Source organism: Gigantopelta aegis, chromosome 5 (assembly GCF_016097555.1).
Source record: "Gigantopelta aegis isolate Gae_Host chromosome 5, Gae_host_genome, whole genome shotgun sequence".
Taxonomy (NCBI): domain Eukaryota; kingdom Metazoa; phylum Mollusca; class Gastropoda; order Neomphalida; family Peltospiridae; genus Gigantopelta; species Gigantopelta aegis.
The window spans coordinates 29975804-29997186 of NC_054703.1; the positions used below are offsets into that span (position 1 = coordinate 29975804).

At 40.6% G+C, this 21383-nt stretch overlaps 2 protein-coding genes across 2 annotated transcripts; both read left to right on the forward strand.

Annotated features, from left to right (window-relative positions):
• The first annotated feature begins 1001 nt into the window (after positions 1–1001).
• LOC121373078 (zinc finger protein 729-like) lies at positions 1002–21362 on the forward strand. The gene is made up of 6 exons (XM_041499524.1): positions 1002–1135; positions 4956–5755; positions 13351–13403; positions 15231–15335; positions 16473–16943; positions 20413–21362. Exons 2-6 carry the CDS (start codon positions 5319–5321, stop codon positions 21264–21266), a joined length of 1920 nt encoding a protein of 639 aa, XP_041355458.1. The 5' UTR covers positions 1002–1135; positions 4956–5318; the 3' UTR covers positions 21267–21362.
• LOC121373597 (zinc finger protein 501-like) lies at positions 15234–17219 on the forward strand. Its single transcript, XM_041500286.1, has one exon. It carries the CDS (start codon positions 16541–16543, stop codon positions 16991–16993), a length of 453 nt encoding a protein of 150 aa, XP_041356220.1. The 5' UTR covers positions 15234–16540; the 3' UTR covers positions 16994–17219.
• Positions 21363–21383: the final 21 nt, after the last annotated feature.

The window sequence follows — 21383 nt, forward strand, 5'->3', positions numbered from 1 at the left end:
GCATGTTTACAAATCGTGAATATCATCTTATTGACCAATAGCGGAAGCAAGTCGACATTGTGGAGGGGGGGGGGGGGTGACTGAGATCGAGGGCGCTAAGCAAAGTTTCTAGGGGATTCAGGGGTATGCCAACCCCCAACTCTCCTCACTACAACATATCAATAAGGGGAGGGCTAGAAGTGACTCGAGCTATTCCCACCACCCACCCCCCTCTAAAATTTTGAAAACTAGATCGATGTCCTGAAATGCAATTTTCTGCATTCTCCAGGTAAAATTCATCTCTGCCCAATTTAGATTTACTACCAACATTTTTTTAATTTAGAATTATTGGGTGGGGGTGGGTGGGGGGGGGGGTGGGGGGGTACTTAAATGTAATATTTGTAGTGTCAATAAGTGTAATAATATTTGCACTTAAATGTGATATTTGTAGTGTTAATATGTGTACTAATATTTAGCAGACTAGGAGCGAGACGTAGCCCAGTGGTAAAGTGCTCGCTTGATGCGCGCTATTTCTTATTCCAGCCAGTGCGCCACGACTGGTTTATCAAAGGCCGTGGTATGTGCTATCATGTCTGTGGGAAATGCATATATAAGATCCCTTGCTGCATTAGAAAAAAGAAATGTAGCGGGTTTCCTCTCTTAGACAAACTCCGTCTGACTGTATATCGAAATTATCAAATGTTTGACATCCAATAGGCGATGATTGATGGATAGCAGACTAGATCTGTTCCCATTTCTTGATCCATAGTGTAAACTCGAACACACACACGCGCACGTGCGCGCATAACAAAAACAAAATAAAATTAATAATTAAATACAAAATATAACGGACAAACGACTTGACATAATATTGGGGGGGGGGGGGGGGGCGAAGTGACAAATAGTTGGGGCGAACTGGTCAAATTGGGGGTGAACTGACTTGGGGCGAACATCAAGATATCGGATGCGCATGTCCAGTCCGGAGCAGAGGTCGGAGTCAGCCGAATAGCTTTCGGATACATATCCGGGTTTTTTGTTGTTGTTGTGTCAACTTGTTTATTCTGTGGCACGTTTATTATATATAGAACGTATTTATAATTGTGTGTCATTTTATGTACATTTTGACTTTAAACTACAAACTGAACACCAGGGTATAGTAAGTTTGAAATACGTCACTACATACACTGTATATTTCACGATTTGTGAGCAGAAATGTTTATTTTGATGACGGCAGCAATATTTGATAAACGGACTGGAACGTGAAACTGGGCTGTATTAGTGTGTGATATGCTTCTATTTAATTAAGAATGGGATTAATAATAAACACTGAAAAACAGCAACTACGATCATAATATTATAATAATACGAAAATGAAAATGTCAGTGATTTACTGTTGAAAGACCGAATCATAGTCACTTCGTACCCAAGTTGTATGGTACCATCCATTTCGTACCATGCTGCCTGGTCATTTCGTACCCTAGTCATTTCGTACCATTGTGAAAAATAATTTCGTACCCCAGTCATTTCGTATCCTAGTCATTTTGTACCAGTATATAAAAAACGAATCGACTATAGCATAAAAGAAGTGTGGGGTTTTTTTAAAAACTTTATTTTGACAGTTTGTAAATCAGAACAAGTTATTGTGCAGCATATTGTTATTGATACCCATAATACCTGTCAACTGTTATTTCCATTTTACCTGACAAGAGCCGTATACTACTAACTGCCAACTTCGATTTTGTGTGAAATGGCTCCAGATAATTAGTCAAAAACAGCAAAACAACATAATGGACCAACCAAAATATTATTTATTTATTTATTAGGTCTTCTTTGCATCTTATTTGTTTAAGAAATAAACAATAACAACCATTAAAACGTTAACTACGCTACTGATTGCCAAATTAGCCAATTGCTAATGTTTATACAAAGTGGCAATAATTTTTAGTCTTTTACTGATAAAATATCCCTTAAATTAATCACAAATTTGTATTTTAATGTTATTTTGTAAAAGACACTACCGGGGTGATTGTTATAAATTGTTATGCCATGGTAAGATATGACTTCCAGTTATGGTACGAAATGACCAAGGTACAAAATGACTATGGTACGAAATGACTTTTTCCAATGGTACGAAATTACCAGGGTACGAAACGACGAAATTAGGTACGAAATGACTATGGTATGAAATGACCATGGTACGAAGTGACTAGCAACCGAACGACCAGTGGACAGATGGTCTAACATTAAAGCGACATACCCTAGTGTTTAAGAACACACGTTCGTTTAAAAAGCAATGGTTAATGAGACAAGCTGTAGTTATTTTTTACGGTATTTCCCTGGTTAATCATCTCAGACTTTAGCTTATCTCTGTTATAACCATATCCAAAATTAATGTGTGTTGCAGGTTTGTAGATTATGTAAACTTGGTGTCCATTTTTACAGGCTGGAACTAGGGTCTGTACCTTTAACTGTAACTGTACAAATGTTTCCTCATTTTTACGGGCTGGAACTAGGGTGTGTACCTTTAACTGTAACTGTACAAATGTTTCCTCATTTTTACAGGCTGGAACTAGGGTGTGTACCTTTAACTGTAACTGTACAAATGTTTCCTCATTTTTATAGGCTGGAACTAGGGTCTGTACCTTTAACTGTAACTGTACAAATGTTTCCTCATTTTGACGGGCTGGAACTAGGGTCTGTACCTTTAACTGTAACTGTACAAATGTTTCCTCATTTTTATAGGCTGGAACTAGGGTCTGTACCTTTAACTGTAACTGTACAAATGTTTCCTCATTTTGACGGGCTGGAACTAGGGTGTGTACCTTTAACTGTAACTGTACAAATGTTTCCTCATTTTTACGGGCTGGAACTAGGGTGTGTACCTTTAACTGTAACTGTACAAATGTTTCCTCATTTTTACGGGCTGGAACTAGGGTGTGTACCTTTAACTGTAACTGTACAAATGTTTCCTCATTTTGACGGGCTGGAACTAGGGTCTGTACCTTTAACTGTAACTGTACAAATGTTTCCTCATTTTTACGGGCTGGAACTAGGGTGTGTACCTTTAACTGTAACTGTACAAATGTTTCCTCATTTTTACGGGCTGGAACTAGGGTGTGTACCTTTAACTGTAACTGTACAAATGTTTCCTCATTTTTACGGGCTGGAACTAGGGTCTGTACCTTTAACTGTAACTGTACAAATGTTTCCTCATTTTGACGGGCTGGAACTAGGGTGTGTACCTTTAACTGTAACTGTACAAATGTTTCCTCATTTTTACGGGCTGGAACTAGGGTCTGTACCTTTAACTGTAACTGTACAAATGTTTCCTCATTTTGACGGGAGCGAGGTGTAGCCCAGTGGTAAAGCGCTTGCTTGATGCGCAGTCGGTTTGGGATCGATCCCTGTTAGTGGGCCCATTGCTCTGTTTCTCACTCCAGCCAATGCACCCTGACTAGTATATCAAAGGCCGTGCTATCCTGTCTATGGTGCATATAAAAGAACCCTTGTCGCTAATCGAAAAGAGTAGCACATGAAGTGGTTTCCTCCCTCAATATCTGTTTGGTCCTTAACCATATGTCCGATGCCGTATAACCGTAAATAAAATATGTTGAGTGCGTCGGTAAATAAAACATTTCCTTCATTTTGACACATAGAAGTTTGTTTTGTTTAACGACACCACTAGAGTGCATTGATTTATTAACCATTGGCTATTAAATATTAAACATTTGATAATTCTGACAGCCTTAGAGAGGTAACCCACTACATTTAGTAGCAAGGGATCTTTTATATGCAGTATTCCACAGACAGGATAACACATACCACAGTCTTTGACTGGAGGGAGAAATAATCCAATGGGCCCACAAGGAGAGGGACGTAGCCCAGTGGTACAGCGCGGTTGGCATGAGATCGATCCCTGTCAGTGGACCCATTGGGCTATTTCTCATTCCAGCCAGTGCATCACGACTGATCTATCAAAGGCCATGGTACATACTACCCTGTCTGTGGAATGGTGCATATAAAAGATTCCTTGCTGCTAATCGAAACGAGTAGCCCATGAAGTGGCGATAGCGGATTTCCTCTCTTAATATCTGCGTGGTCCTTAACCATATGTCTGATGCCGTATAACTGTAAATAAAATGTGTTGAGTGCGTCGTTAAATAAAAAAAAAAATTCTTTCCAATAGGCCCACTGACCAGGATCGATCCCAGACTGACCACACATCAAGCAAGCACTTTACCACTGGGCTACGCCCCGCCCCCATTTTGACCCTTTAATAACGTCGGCAACAGGATATCTTTTAAGCTTCTGTTTATGAGCAGTGATGTGGTATCTCTTAACAAATTATAGCATAAAACAGATGACAGCAAGTAAAAATCATCAGACATCAAGTGTAGATACAGGCGGTAGGCCATGGGGTCTAGGCTACCCTATTTTTGGTCAAATAATATATATTACAGAATACACAAAACATGCTATCTTAAAAAGTTTTGTTTAACGACACCACTAGAGTACATTGATTTATTATAGAATAAAACAGACGACAGCAAGTAAAATTAAACACATGAGCAAGTTTTAATGAATCGATCGATAGGTGTACATGTAAGGCCACTGTCCTGACTTCTCTCACTAACCCAGGGCTTCTAGATTATGGTAGTCCCACTCCCATGGCTAGTGATATTCAATGTCAGGCTAGTAAATAACCACTATTACCATGCCCGACAGCTAGTGAAAAAAAGAAGTCAATGTTGCAGTTAAGTCTATTTTGTAAATATGAATACCCTGCCCCCACTGAAATGTCAAGTTTAATTATATTAAAATAACTTGATATGCATTTCTGTATGTATTGCACTATACTCAGAAATGACAAACGTCCCCGTTGAGATCTGAAGCCCTGCCAGGACAGCGTGCTTGAACCTTAATGTGATATAAGCATGAACATAATTATGAATAAAATGAATGTTTATTTTTTGTAGGTTTGAGAGAAGCTCATTGGTAAACTAGACATCCTAATGCACACTGGTCCCAAGTTGGAGTATCGTAACTGTTCAAAACGTCGACAGTAAACACACTGGTCCCAAGTTGGAGGTTCGTAACTATTCAAAACGTCGACAGTAAACTAGACATCCTAATGCACACTGGTCCCAAATTGGAGGATCGTAACTGTTCAAAATGTCGACAGTAAACAAGACATCCTAGAGCACGCACACTGGGTCATCACTGGATGAAGATTTCTGTTGAAAGCGTTTAGCGAAGACCTGCGTGTGAAAGTCATCATTGGAGCATCGTGAAGATTTCTGTTGAAAGCGTTCAACGAAGACCTCTGTGTGAAAGTTATCATGTCGTACAAATGTGACGTCTGCTCCATGTGTTGTATGAGGAAATCTCAGCTGGAGGTCCACATGCGCGTGCACACCGGCGAGAGGCCCTACGTGTGCGGCGTGTGTCACAAGACGTTCTCCACCCTCGGCAACATCAAACAGCACATGTGGATCCACACGGGCGAAAAACCCTTTCAGTGTGATTTTTGTTCTAAAGGTTTTGTCAGCCGGTCAAGTCTTAACAAGCACGCGGTGGTCCACAACAGCCAGGAGACGTACACGTGTGAAATATGTACGAAATCCTTCTCGTGGAAGTCCAGTCTGACACAACACATGTTTGTCCACACCGAGGAAACGCCGTTCAAATGTGAGATATGCCAAACGATGTTCACACGAAAGGCTAACCTGACAAAACATATGTCGATTCATATAGATCAGAAACCTGCCTTATATAAGTAGGTGTGTACTAATAAAAAGAAATATTTTGTTTGAAATACAGTAATATGCTAATCAGAAATCTCCCATATATAAGTAGGTATGTAATAATAAAAAGAGAAAAAAAACCAAACATTTTGTTTGAAATACAGTAATATGCTAATCAGAAATCTCCCATATATAAGTACTGGTAGGTATATACTAAAAAAAAAAAAAAAAAAAAATGAGAAAGAAACGTTTTACACATATATGTAGTGTTTGAAATACAATCGTATACTGATCAGAAATCTCCCATATATAAATAGGTGTGTTGTATAAAAAAAACCCCACACTGTCCAGGACAGGCGTGCGCTACAACAGCTTGCTCTGAATGTGCACGTAAAGCCCTATAACCTGACCTGACCTAAAAAAAAACAAAAACATTTTGCATATACGAGCGGGACGCAGCCCAGTGGTAAAGCATCCGCCTTATGTGCGGTCCATTTGGGATCAATCCCCGTCGGATGGACCTATTTAACCATTTCTTGTACCAGCCAGTTCTCCACGACTGGTATATCAATTAAAGGCTGTGGTATGTGCTATCCTGTCTGGGATGGTGCATATAAAAGATCCCTTGCTACTCATGGAAAAATGGAACAGGTTTTCTCTCTAAGACTATATGTCAATATTAGCAAATGTTTGACATCCAATAGCCGATGATTAATAAATCAATGTTCTCTAGTGTTGTCATTAAACTAAATAAACTGGGCTTTTCTATTTAAATTATGCACATGTATACTGCCTGTTTGAAATACGATAAAATACATTCATTAATTTTATAATGTGCACATTCAGAACAAGCTGTTGTAGTGCACACCTGTCATGGGCGCAGGTGTCTGCATGCTCTCGCAAGCTCCTCCATCCACGACAGATTGCCAAATTAGCTAATTGCTCCTTTTTATACAACACTTCCATAAGAAGGATGTCTGGAGCAGGGGATAAGGGGGAGGGATGACAGCCTCTAGTTGGGACTGGGGGGCACAAGTCATATATTTCATCTTTATTAGTTCCCTACCAGTCCAACCATTAGGGGACAATAAGTTTTACCTCCGTTCTTTCTTTCTGTCTGTCTGTCTGTCTGTTTGTTCTTCATGTTTTTTTCTGGAAGTTTTCACACTACCTCGAGATACTGAGCTGAAACTTTGTACATGTACATGCATGTATCTTTATCATGTACTGTTACAGATCAAGTTTGACTTTCATGGCGATTTACCTGTTTTTGAAAGAGTTATGGTCCTTGAACTTAGGAGAGAAGAAAATGAGTTTTCCCAGCCTTTTTGTTTTTAAATTCTTTTTTTTAACAATTCTTCAAGATATTGAGCTAAAATTTTGTGTATAGAGATTTATCATGTATAGCTGTTACATTTTTCGTTTTAACTTATTTTCGTTCTATCTCCAATTAAGGTTCAAACACGCTGTCATGGCACACAACTCAGCTACATGTATCTGGGCTGTCTGTCCAGGACAGAGGGTTAGTTGATAGTTGTTAATTAATGGCTAGTGAGAGAGAAGAGGGTGTAGTGGTCTTACACCTACCCACTGAGTCGTTAAAATATGCTCTGGGTGGGAGCTGGTACCGGGCTGCGAACTCTGTACCTACCAGCCTTATCACCGATGGCTTCACCACGACACCACCAAGGCCGGTTTGTACTGTTACAGATCATGTTTGACTTTTATGGCAATATGGCCTCAGATTACAGTTATCTTCCCATTTGGTTGTCCAAAATCCGGAAATTTGACCGCGCAAGTAGTCTGCGGTTTGACTGTGATTATTTCATGGCAGACAGCTATGAAATGGCAACTATTTGGCTGAAGTGACAGGGGAGAGCATGTAGTTTGTGTAACTTGTTGGCATTGAAGACTGGTTTGTGGTAATTCCGGCCCATGCAAAAGTAGTGCTTTTTGTGTAAAATGGGTGTACTCCGGCCTGGTTTAGAGGGTGTGTTTGTTTAAACCAATATGTTGGGAGAAAGAGCTGGACAACAGGGGTTGTCCTTTTCAGGGTATGTTTCCCCCAGGCAGGCAAAGGTACATAAAAAAATCCACGGGCCTGCTGATATTAATAAAAATGTTATAGCCACTAAGGCTATATAGAAACATATAGCGAAATTAATTGTGGTCTGAGGCCATATACCCATTTTAAGCAGAGTTATGGCACTTGAACTTGGGAAATACAAAATTTTGCTTAGGCTCGGTAAGAGACATGACATTGTATCATTGTTTGGCAGTTGTCTCAGAATGCTTGCTCATGATCAAACTCCAGTTCTAGTCACTTCCAGTTCAAAGCACATCAATGTGCATTGGTGAAATCATATTTGGTGTGACACCGACATTAATGTTCATTGTTTTAAACAATGTTTCTTTTTTTCTCTCTCGGAGGAAAGAAAGAAAGAAAAGTTTTATTTAATGATGCACTCAACACATTTTGTTATATGGTGTCGGACATATAGTTAAGGACCACACATATATTAAGAGAGGAAACCCGCTGTCGCCACTTCATGGGCTACTCTTTCCGATTAGCAGCAAGGGATCTTTTATATGCACCATCCCACAGACAGGATAGTACATACCACGGCCTTTGTTACACCAGTTTGTGGAGCACTGGCTGGAACGAGAAAATAGCCCACTGGGCCCACCGACGGGGATCGATCCTAGATCGATTGTGCATTAAGCGAGTGCCGTACCACTGGGCTACGTCCCGCCCTCTCTCACTGATAAACACAACAGTAGATTTGTAACAATGAAACCTTAATATATTTAATCTGTTTTATTTATTATTATTATTTTAAAATACATGTATGTAAACAAATGAAATATATACAGATATTAGCATTCTTTGTTATGACAGCGACAATGTTTGTTCTGCACAGTTAAGAGTAAGATCGACTGTCCACTGGGCATTTGTAAAGTTTACTGTTGGTTATAATCTAGAAATATTAAGACTAATAGAAAAGGAAATGTTTTATTTAACGACGCACTCAACACATTTTATTTACAGTTATATGGCGTTGAACATATGGTTAAGGACCACATAGATATTGAGGGAGGAAACCCGCTGTTGACACTTCATGGGCTACACTTTTCGATTAGCACGGGATCTTTTATATGCACCATCCCATAGACAGGATAGCACATACCACGGCCTTTGATGTACCAGTTGTGTACTGGTTAGAGGGAGAAATAGCCCAATGGGCCAACTGACAGGTATCCATCCCAAACCGACCGTGCATCAAGCGACCGCTTTACCACTGGGATATATCCCGTCCTTAAGACTAAGAGATAATCGCAGATTAATTATCTGTTAGAGCCCTATTTCTAGATTATAACCAACAGTATATCCGATTGGGTTATACCGGATATTAGAATAAATTTGACATGCACCAGAGCTATGAAATTAAGCGAATTGGACTGTATATGAAAACTGGAGGGCAAATAAACATGCAGCAAGTTGTCATGTTGGTGGTGGTTTATGGGAAATTAATTCCGAATTAATTTTTCAGTGGTTATTTTCAAGAAATGGAAAATCATGTACATGGTATAAACATAGATATTGTTATTAATGATATGCTATAATACAGTGTTCAATTGAAAAATGTCAATAAATACATCTTGAAAAACAGATTTTGGTGTTTTTGTATATGTGTGGAATGTGTTATTTATTTGACAAAGACAGTCTGTAAATACATGTATTAACATAACCTATGCAAGTAGTTAACAGTAAATTTGCTGTGCCATGATTTTGCATGTTAGTAATTGGTCTTCGAACACAAAAAACTGAAACTGTTCACCCGTGGGGCAGGATTTAGCTCAATAAGTTGAGTGCTCGCTTGAGGTGCTTGCTTTGCAGGATCGAACCACCTCAGTGGATCTGTTCAACTGACTGAGTTTTTTCTTATTCCAATCAGTGTACCACAACTGGTCAAAGGTCATGGTATGTGCTGTCCTGTCTGTGGGGAAGTACATATAAAAGTTCCCTTTCTGCTAATGGAAAAATGTAGCTGGTTTCCTCATGACTACAATAGCTGATGATTAATTAATCAATATGCTCTAGTGGTGTCGTTAAACAAAACAAAACAAAACTTTGTCCAGGACGGTGCGTTAATGGTTGGGAAGGAAAGAGTGTTTTATTGAATGCCACACTCAACACATTTTAATTATGGTTATATAGAAGACGTTTGTTTTGTGTATTGACACCACTAGAGCACATTGATTTATTAATCATCGGCTATTGTATGTCAAACATTTGGCAATTCTGACATTTAGTCTTGGAGAAAAAACCTGCTACATTTTTTCCAGTTGTAGCCAGGGATCTTTTATATGCACCATCCCACATACAGGATAACACATACCACGGCCTTTGATATACCAGTTGTGGTGCAACGTCATCAGCAGATTTGTTTTTAATACTGATTTGTCCGACATCTGTTCAACCACCGGCCTCGGTGGCGTCGTGGTAGGCCATCGGTCTACAGGCTGGTAGGTACTGGGTTTCGGATCCCAGTCGAGGCATGGGATTTTTAATCCAGATACCGACTCCAAACCCTGAGCGAGTGATCCGCAAGGGTCAGTGGGTAGGTGTAAACCACTTGCACCGACCAGTGATCCATAACTGGTTCAACAAAGGCCATGGTTTGTACTATCCTGCCTGTGGGAAGCGCAAATAAAAGATCCCTTACTGCCTATCGTAAAAGAGTAGCCTATGTGGCAACAGCGGGTTTCCTCTAAAAAAAAACAGTGTCAGAATGACCATATGTTTGACATCCAATAGCCGATGTTAAGATGAAAAATCAATGTGCTCTAGTGGTGTCGTTAAATAAAACACTTTTTTTATTACATAAATCTGAATGTCAAGGAAGGAAAAAAATGTTTTATTTAACGATGCACTCAACACATTTTATTTACGGTTATATGGTTAAGGACCACACAAATATTGAGAGGGGGAAACCCGCTATCGCTATGTCATGGATTACTCTTTTTCGAATAGCTGCAAGGGATCTTTTTTATGCACATCCCATAGATAGGATAGCACATAATATTATACCACGGCCTTTGATGTACCAGGCGTTGTGCACTGGCTGGAGTGACAAATGGGTCCACTGATGGGAATCGATCCCAAACCAACCGAGCATCAAGCGAGCGCTTTACCACTGGGCTACGTCTCGCCCCCTGAATGACAAAACCGTAACACCGGATCTGGACCGTATCTCTGCACAATACAGAGTGAAATGGGTAATTGGCACCACACTCAGTCGGTTGAGTGCCCGCCTGAGGTGCTTGTGTTGCAGGTTCAAGCAGCTTCGGTGGATCCATTCAACTGATTGGGTTTTTTCTCAGCTGGAGGTCCACATGCGCGTGCACACCGGAACTCGACACATTTTATTTATGGTTATATGGCGTCAGGCATATGGTTAAGAACCACACAGATATTGAGAGAGGAAATCCGCTGTCGCCACTGCATGGGCTACTCTTTTTGATTAGCAGCAAGAGATCTTTTATACGCACCATCCCACAGACAGAGTAGTACTTACCACGGCCTTTGATATGCCAGTCGTGGTGCACTTGCTGGAACGAGAAATAGCCCAATGGGCCCACCGACGGGGATCGATCCCAGACCGACCGCACATCGAGCTTTACCACTGGGCTACGTCCCGCCCACTGTTCCAACCAGTGCACCACAACTGGTCAAAGGCCGTGGTATGTGCTTTCATGTCTATGGGAAAGTGCATATACAGGGGCATAGGCTGGGGGTTCGGACGACCCCCCACCGCTGAATAAAATGGTCTGCTTTCAGAACTAAAACATACAGGTTTAAAAATACATATGGAGTCTCTGGTGGTGCAAAAAAAAAGGTCCACTTGGTTCATATTCGGACCACCCCCCCACCCCCACCCCCCAGGTCCAGCTCACGCTACGCATCTGATATAAAAGATCCCTTTCTGCATTAGGAAAAAATGCAGTGGATTTCCTCTGATGAATACCTGTCAGAATTACCAAATGTTCGACATCCAATAGCAGGTAATTAAGTAACCAATGTACTCTGGTGGTGCCGTTAAACAAACCAAACTTTTCATCTAAAACGATAAAAAAACCAAAAAAACCAAGTATGCAATAGATATAGTTTCACCAAAGAGATGAAACAGCATGCATAGCAAAGAAAGAAATGTTTTATTTAACGACGCACTCAACACATTTTATTTACGGTTATATGGCGTCAGACATATGGTTTACACCTACCCATTGAGCCTCACTCAGGGTTTGCAGTCGGTATCTGGATTAAAAATCCCATGCCTCGACTGGGATCCGAACTCAGTACCTACCAGCCTGTAGAACGATGGCCTAACCACGACGCCACCGAGGCCGATACATGCATAGCAGGTAAGTCAAACACAGGGAATAGCATCGGCCATCATTTTGGGCAGTGATGCATCGTATTTAGTAGATATGGCCTCCAGGTACCTACCGTAAAACTTTTTGAATGCCCTCAGGAGACACTGGGCATCATAACCAAGGTTCGAGCCCCTTAACCTGCACTTGCGGCTGATTACAGCAAAATAACGGGACTATACATGCACATCTAAATAGGAAGTTAATTGCAGTCCGCATATCGTCATCGAAATAGTCCGAATATGAGGTCGGAATAGTCTCTCATGTCCATTTCCTTTGTGGTAACAATTTTTTTTTCTCAAATGTATATATATTGTTTGTTTTTAAATTTCAATTTTATTAATGTAGTTTATGCCTATGTTGGACTTATCTACGTATTGTGATTCTTTATTACTATACAGTAAATGATTATACGAATTATACACTTTGTTGTATTTCTAATAATGATAATTTTAGAATTTCTCATCTATTGACAAAACGGAACACGAAGTCGGACTAGTATACAAAATGTTTAAATGCATGTATTTTTTTGCTTTATCAGTAGTTGCAGAATAATTGTTTCTGTGTCAGTGCTTGCTGTGTTCATACAACAACTATGTTGATGCCTCAGATGTTTAAACATTACTGCTTTGAGTTTTGTTTAACAACACCACTAGAGCATATTGATTTTTTAATCATATTGTATTCATTAGAGGAAACCCACAACATTTTTCCTAATGCAGCAATGGATGGTTTATGTGCACTTTCCCAACAGACAGGAATTCAGCACAAATCCATGACGTTTCGCCCCCAGTTTGTCCAGTTCGCCCCAGTTTGACCAGTTCGCCCCATGTACAATTCGCCCCAAAGTCGATTCGCCCCCAACTGTTTGTCTGTTCGCTCCCAACTATTTGTCAGTTCGCCCCAAACTTTAAGTCAGTTTGCCCCCCAACTCCCAATTATATGTTACTTTTTTAAAAACAATTATCTTATTGTTTTTTTAGAGGCATGTTTGTGTGTGTGTGTGTTTCTATTTTTAGTGTGTTTTGCTGGTCCAGCCGTTCATCATTCCTAAACATTGTTATCACAAGTTGTCATCGCCTATCCGTGGTATAAATAGCAAATAGCAGGCTGTAGTCGTCCTTCTGTTAGTTAACATTGCAGAACGTTTTTAGTAACCGTTGATATTGTAATTTGTTGTATTTGTCCGCAGAAAGAACCAGTGCCTGCAGTATATTACTATTAGTAGATTTAATTTACCAGGATGTGAACCACCTTATTGTGGGACTAACCATGGGTTTCGGTTTCAACACGATGGGTGCTCTTTGAATACACCTGAAAGGCTGTTTACCATTCAGGTATGAAGAACCTGCAACATGGCACACCTGACTGAGAATTGAGCATAATAATTAACTATGGATTCTGGATTCTTATGAAAGTAAAATTCTGCGCATCTTAAAATGCACATAGAAATGTGTGAAATCGCTTAAAAATAGGATATGGTTACACTAGAGGAAACTCGGCACACACAGATGGGTCCAGATCACACATTCACATCGACACAGTGGTCTTTTTATGGGGGCGAAGTGGTACCTTTCTGGGGGCGAACTGACATCCTATTTGGGAGTGAACTGACTGGGGGTGAACAGACCTGGTGGCGAACTGGCTTGGGAGAAAAATGTCTGGTACCCAGAAAGCACATACCACAGCCTTTGACCAGTTGTGGTGCACTGGTTCGAAAGAGAGAGAAAACAAACACCCCCCCCCCCCCCCTAAAAAAAACCAATCGGTTGAATGGATCCACTGAGGTGGTTTGATCCTGTAACACGAGCACCACAAGCGCGTCCTCAACCGACTGAACTAAATCCCTAACCTGCATCTTTGAGGGAAATTCATCAATAAACAGTTCAGTTCATTCCTTTCATCTTAGGGGCAGGATGAAGCCCAGGGGGTAATGCACTCGCTCAATGCATGGTCGGTCTAGGATTGATCCCCGTTGGTGGGCTCATTGGGACATTTCTCGTTCCAGCCTGAGCCAGTGCACCACGACTGGTATATCAAAGACTATGGGATGTTGCATACAAAAGATCCCTTGCTGGTAATCGAAAAGAGTAGCCCATAAAGTGGCAACAGTGGGTTTCCTCTCTCAGTATCTGTGATCCATAACCATATTTCTGACGCCATATATATAACCGTAAATAAAATGTGTTGAGTGCGTCGTTAAATAAAACATTTCTTTCCTTCATCGCATCTTATTTTCGTGCTAATATCAAATTAAGGTTCAAACATATTGTCCTGTGCACACATCTCGGCTACCTTTATCTGGGCTATCTGTCCAGGACAGTAGGTTAGTTGGTTAGTGAGAGAAGAGGGTGTAGTGGTCTTACACCTACCCGCCGAGTCTTTAAAAATCGCTCTGGGTGGGAGGCGGTACCGAGCTGTGAACCCAGTACCTATCAGCCTTATGTCCGATGGCTTAACTGTGACGCCACCAAGGCCAGTAATAAACAATTCATCCTGATGCACACTGATCACAAATTGTTAATTTCTTACAAGTTGAGAGAAATATATGACTGAACAAATCAGTGTTAATTTTCCACCAGAAAGAAAATTTGGGGTATGGCGCTATGGAATTGAATGCAGCCACAGTCAACTAGGGGTATGGGGGGCCTCCCCCTGAACGAAAATGGGTTAGGTTTATGGTTGGGGTCAAGAATGTCATACATGATGATAAATTTTAATTAATTTTGTCAAAAGGTTAACTTTAAAAACAAAAATCTGCAAACGTTTTGGGGGGTGGCGCCATACCCATTTTACCCTCTGGCAAAAACCCTGCAAATTGGTTATTTCTTGCAGGTTGTGAGAAATACATGACTGAAGTTAATAATAGATACATATATATATATATATATATATACTGATAAAAAATTGTTTATTTCTAGCAGGTTGAGATACGTGCACCACTGAACAATACATTCTGATATACAATGTATGTATATATATATATATATATATATATATATATATATATATATATATATATATATATATATATATATATATACTGATCACATATTATTCATTTGTTTGCAGGTCAAGAGAAGCTCACCATTCAAGTACACGTTATAATGGACAAGAATCGCAACTTGGAGAAGTGTAACTGCTCAATAGGTGGACCGCAGACTTGTGTGATCAGCAGTATGTGATTCAGTGATAAAGCGAGTCATCATTAAAACATGGACCACAGACCTCACTGTGTTTAGCAGTATGTGATTCAGTGATAAAGCGAGTAATCATTAAAACATGGACCACATACCTCACTGTGTTTAGCAGTATGTGATTCAGTGATAAAGCGAGTAATCATTAAAACATGGACCACATACCTCACTGTGTTTAGCAGTATGTGATTCAGTGATAAAGCGAGTCATCATTAAAACATGGACCACAGACCTCACTGTGTTTAGCAGTATGTGATTCAGTGATAAAGCGAGTAATCATTAAAACATGGACCACATACCTCACTGTGTTTAGCAGTATGTGATTCAGTGATAAAGCGAGTCATCATTAAAACATGGACCACATACCTCACTGTGTTAGCAGTATGTGATTCAGTGATAAAGTGAGTCATCATTAAAACATGGACCACAGACCTCACTGTGTTTAGCAGTATGTGATTCAGTGATAAAGCGAGTAATCATTAAAACATGGACCACATACCTCACTGTGTTTAGCAGTATGTGATTCAGTGATAAAGCGAGTCATCATTAAAACATGGACCACATACCTCACTGTGTTAGCAGTATGTGATTCAGTGATAAAGCGAGTAATCATTAAAACATGGACCACATACCTCACTGTGTTTAGCAGTATGTGATTCAGTGATAAAGCGAGTAATCATTAAAACATGGACCACATACCTCACTGTGTTAGCAGTGTGTGATTCAGTGATAAAGCGAGTCATCATTAAAACATGGACCACAGACCTCACTGTGTTTAGCAGTGTGTGATTCAGTGATAAAGCGAGTAATCATTAAAACATGGACCACATACCTCACTGTGTTTAGCAGTGTGTGATTCAGTGATAAAGCGAGTCATCATTAAAACATGGACCACATACCTCACTGTGTTTAGCAGTGTGTGATTCAGTGATAAAGCGAGTCATCATTAAAACATGGACCACAGACCTCACTGTGTTTAGCAGTGTGTGATTCAGTGATAAAGCGAGTCATCATTAAAACATGGACCACAGACCTCACTGTGTTTAGCAGTGTGTGATTCAGTGATAAAGCGAGTCATCATTAAAACATGGACCACAGACCTCATTGTGTTTAGCAGTATGTGATTCAGTGATAAAGCGAGTCATCATTAAAACATGGACCACAGACCTCACTGTGTTTAGCAGTATGTCATCGAGTGATAAAGCGAGTATCAAATGCGAAATCTGCTCGATGTGCTGTAAGAGAAAGTCTCAGCTGGAAGTGCACATGCGTGTGCACACCGGGGAGAAGCCCTACATGTGTGGCGTCTGCCAGAAGGCTTTCTCCACTTTAGGTAATGTCAAAGAGCACATGTGGATCCACGCGGGCCAGAAACCCTTTCAGTGTGACGTGTGCACCAAAGGTTTTGTCAGCAGGTCAAGTTTGAAGAAGCATGTAATGGTTCACAATAGCCGGGAGTCGTACACGTGTGAAATATGCACGAAGGCGTTCACTTGGAATTCCAGCCTGAAACAACACATGTTGATTCACACGGAGGAAACGCCGTTCAAATGTGACATTTGCCTGACGATGTTCACACGAAAGGCTAGTTTGACAAGGCATATGTTAATTCATTCTGATCAGAAACCTGCAACTTAGAAGTAGGTGTGTACTAAAAAAAATCTTTACACATGTACAGTGTTTCTTTCAGAAAGAAAGTTTTGGGTATGGCGCTATGGAATTGAATATTAACAAGGCATAGGTTGATTAATTCTGAACAGAAACCTGCCACTTATTAGTAGGTGTGTACTGGAAAAAAAAAAAAAAAGGAATGTTTTATTTAACAACGCACTCAACACATTTTATTTACGGTTATATGGCATCGGACATATGGTTATGGATCACACAGATATTGAGAGAGGAAACCCGCTGTCGCCACTTCATGGGCTACTCTTGTCTATTGGCAGCAAGAGACCTTTTATATGCACCATCCCACAGACAGGGTAGTACATACCACAGCCTTTGATATACCAATCGTGGTGCACTGGCTGGAACGAGAAATAGCCCGATGGGCCCACCGCTGTCTGGGGATTGGGGGGGGGTTCGGACGAAACACACACACACACACACACCCTCCCCCCTGCTGAAGCAAATGGTCCGCTTTCAGAACTAAAACATACAGGTTTATACATATGGAGTTTCTGGTGGTGCAAAAACAAAATAGAAAAGGTCCACTTGGTTCATATTGGAAACACCCCGCCCCCCAGGTCCAGCGCACACTACACCCCTGGGCCTAGCTTGGGATGTTCAGGTGGTACGCAGACTTTTCGGCGATAGAATAAAATGCTATTAGCTGTGCGTTTACATCATATATTTTAATTTTTAAAAAAAATTGTTTTAATCTGAGGTAGTACCCAGCTGCGTACCTGCGAATATGGAAGCTAGACCCCTATATATGTTTGTGTTTGGGGTACTGGCATATCCTGTGGTTTAGCGTTAGTGAGCGTTTCCAGAACTGCGAATAAGTAAAAAGTTAGTTTCTTTTGTTTAATGACACCACTAGAGCACATTGATGTATTAATCATCAGCTATTGCATATCAAACATTTGGTAATTCTGACATATAATCTTAGAGAGAAAACGTGGTACATTTTTGCACTAGTAACAAGGGATCAGATCTTCTGTATGCACCATCCCACAGACAGGATAGCACATACCTTGGCCTTTGATGTGCCAGTCGTTGTGTACTGGTTGCAAAAAGAAATAACCCAATGGGTCTACTGATGGGGATTGATCCTATACTGACTGCACATGACCCGAGAGCTTTGCCACTGGACTACGTCCCACTGTGACACACACACACATACACACACACACACTTGCACACACACACACACACACACACACATGCAGTGTTCGACAAATCTTTTAGAAAGTTGCTAGCACTCACGGAAGCTTTAGCTAGTTCGGTAATATGTCTTTGTCCCATAGCCATATAGTGTAGCGGGCCGCTACTCCTTAGGCATGTAAGTAAGTTCTTTGACGTTGTGGAAGCACTATGTATTATAGTAATACAGTCAGGGTTTCTGCCAGAGGATACAGCGAATAAAATTATGTAGCCTAATATCTTTGAAATTAATATATATATATATTTTTATGATTTTTAGATAGACAATAGTAAAATAAGTACTGTTTAGAATGAAATGCTGTGTTCAATTTCAAACATTTCAAACCCATAACCACTTGTCCTCTATTAAAATTTTGCCAAATTCGGGGACGTAGTACCTTGCTCTGCAAGTCTAGTTTTGCGTAACACATTCTGTGTTCACACATTATGTGACATATTTTCATAACATGATTTGGATGGTTGTGATGGGTTTCCTTCTCTTTTTCCTGTCCTTTTTTTTTTGTTCGTTTCCTTTTTTATTTTAAATTTTTAATAAATTTTATTGTCATTTATTATTGTTATATATATTTATATATTTTCCTTTCCTTTATACTTATTTTCTTGCTTATATCCAATTAATGTTCAAGCACACTGTCCTGGGCACACAGTGACACACTTCAGCTATCTGGGTTGTCTGTCCAGGATTGTGAGTTAGGGATTAGTTTGTTAGTGGTTAGTGAGAGAGAAGACGGTGTAGTGGTCTTACACCTACCCACTGAGTTGTTAAAACAAGCTCTGTGTGGGAGCCGGTACCGGGCTGCGAACCCTGTACCTATCAGCCTTATGTCCGATGGCTTAACCACGACGCCACCGAGACCGGTTATATATTTTGCATAACCTGTAAGAGTACTCGAACCTTAAGAGACAGTACTCAAACCTTAAGGCTAGATACAGAGTTCTTATGGTCTCAATGAGCAGGTGTAAGGCCACTACACCAGGCTCTTCTCTCTTACTAACAACTAACCCACTGTCTTGGACAAACAGCCCAGATAGCTGAGGTGTGTGCCCAGGACAGTATGCTTGAACCGTAATTGGATATAAGCACAAAAATAAGTTGAACTGAAATGAATCATTTATTTGTTTCTGTTTCAGTACAATCGGCCTCAGTGGTGTCGTGGTTAGGCCATCGGTCTACAGGCTGGTAGGTACTGGGTTCGGATCCCAGTCGAGGCATGGGATTTTTAATCCAGATACAGACTCCAAACCCTGAGTGAGTGCTCTGCAAGGCTCAATGGGTAGGTGTAAACTACTTGCACCGACCAGTGATCCATAACTGCTTCAACAAAGGCCATGGTTTGTGCTATCCTGCCTGTGGGAAGCGCAAATAAAAGATCCCTTGCTGCTAATCGGAAGAGTAGCCCAAGTAGTGGCGACAGTGGGTTTCCTCTCAAAATCTGTGTGGTCCTTAACCATATGTCTGACGCCATATAACCGTAAATAAAATGTGTTGAGTGCGTCGTTAAATAAAACATTTCTTTCTTTCTTTCTGTTTCAGTACACGATTTCCTCACACTACAACGTTGGTAACAACTCGGACGTTTAGTTCTTGATGGATGGAATAAATTTCACCACTGAAAAATAGTTTTCAATATAATTATACTTGTCAGAAATTGTTTCTCGCTTGATTGACAAAAACATCACTAAACATTAGCCCATCATTCTGATGTAAACTCATAAGAAATTGTTTATTTGTTGCTGATTTGAGAAAAACTCTTCACTAAACAAGACATTCTGATCTATTCTGGTCACAAAGTGGAGATATTAATATTTTTTTGCTGATTTGGAAGAAATTCATCACTGAAAAGACATTTTTATCTTTACTGGTAACATGTCACAGGTTGTAGTCGCAGGTTAAAGATCACAAGTTGAAGGTCACAGATTGAAAGTCACAGATTAATGTGCACATGCTAAAGGTCAGGTTAATGTGCACCTGCTAACAGTCACGGGTTAAAGGTAGCTGGTCGAAGGTCACAGGTGAAACTCCTCTTCCAAACGTAGTGTGAGGATCTCGAGCTTGAGAGGTAGCATGTCGTTCAAGGACACGGCGTCCTTCAGATGTCCCATCTGCTGGATATGTTGTAAAAACAAGTCTCACTTAGAGGTACACATGCACGTCCACAGCGCCGAGTGACCCTTCACGTGCGGGATGTGTCTTAAGGCTTTCAAAACCACGAGCAACATCAAACAACACATGTGGCTCCACACGGGAGAAAAACGGTTCCAGTGTAACGTGTGCACAAAGCGTTTTGTGTTCAGATCGAGACTCAAACAGCATGCGATGATTCATAGTGATGACAAACCTTACAAATGTGAAAAGTGCACAAAAGGTTTCACGGGGAATTTCAGCTTGAAAAAACACATGCAGATCCACACTGGTGAAAGATCGTTCACGTGTGAACTGTGCATCAAATGTTTTAGAAGGCGTGCCAGCTTGCAAAATCATATCCTGTTGAGACATTCTAATGAGTCGTTTTTGTGTGACGTGTGCACAAAAAGTTTCAAAAAGCGCCCCCTACTTGCACAGCACATGTTGATCCATACTGATGAAAACCCATTCCTGTGTGAGATTTGCACAAAACGCTTTAGCCGGATCAGCAGACTGAAACTGCACATGCGGTGCCATTCTGGTGAGAAGCCGTATAAATGTGAAATGTGCACAAAGCGTTTTTCACGAAGTGGCAACCTGAGACGCCACGAGTTGAGTCATGCCGGCGTGAAACCATTCAAGTGTGAAACGTGCACAAAACATTTCACCCAGAGTTCCACTTTGAAACAGCACGTGCTAATTCACATGGGTGTGAAACGTTTCAAATGTGAAATGTGCTCAAAACGTTTCACAAAGAATGGCCACCTGCAGCGTCAAGTTCTGACTCACACCGGCGAGAAGCCATTCGTCTGTGAGATCTGTGCGAACTGTTTTACAGTGAGATCGGGCTTAAACAAGCACATGACGATCCACAAGGGTGAAAAAACTATTCAAATGTGAAAAGTGCACAAAATGTTTTACGCTGCACTCGACGCTGAGAAGGCGTATGTCGATTCATACTGTATCAAAAATAAATAATATATAATTAGGTATGTACAAGACGTGTTCGACTCAATT

What these genes read in the sequence shown, in the direction of transcription:
- LOC121373078 (XM_041499524.1), top strand. Translation starts at nt 5,319, where the DNA reads ATGTCGTACAAATGTGACGTCTGCTCCATGTGTTGTATGAGGAAATCT. An exon ending in TAGATTTAATTTACCAGGAT is followed by an intron (nt 13,404 to 15,230) that starts GTGAACCACCTT and finishes ATTTGTTTGCAG; the next exon opens with GTCAAGAGAAGCTCACCATT. An exon ending in GCAGACTTGTGTGATCAGCA is followed by an intron (nt 15,336 to 16,472) that starts GTATGTGATTCA and finishes TGTGTTTAGCAG; the next exon opens with TATGTGATTCAGTGATAAAG.
- LOC121373597 (XM_041500286.1), top strand. Translation starts at nt 16,541, where the DNA reads ATGTCATCGAGTGATAAAGCGAGTATCAAATGCGAAATCTGCTCGATG.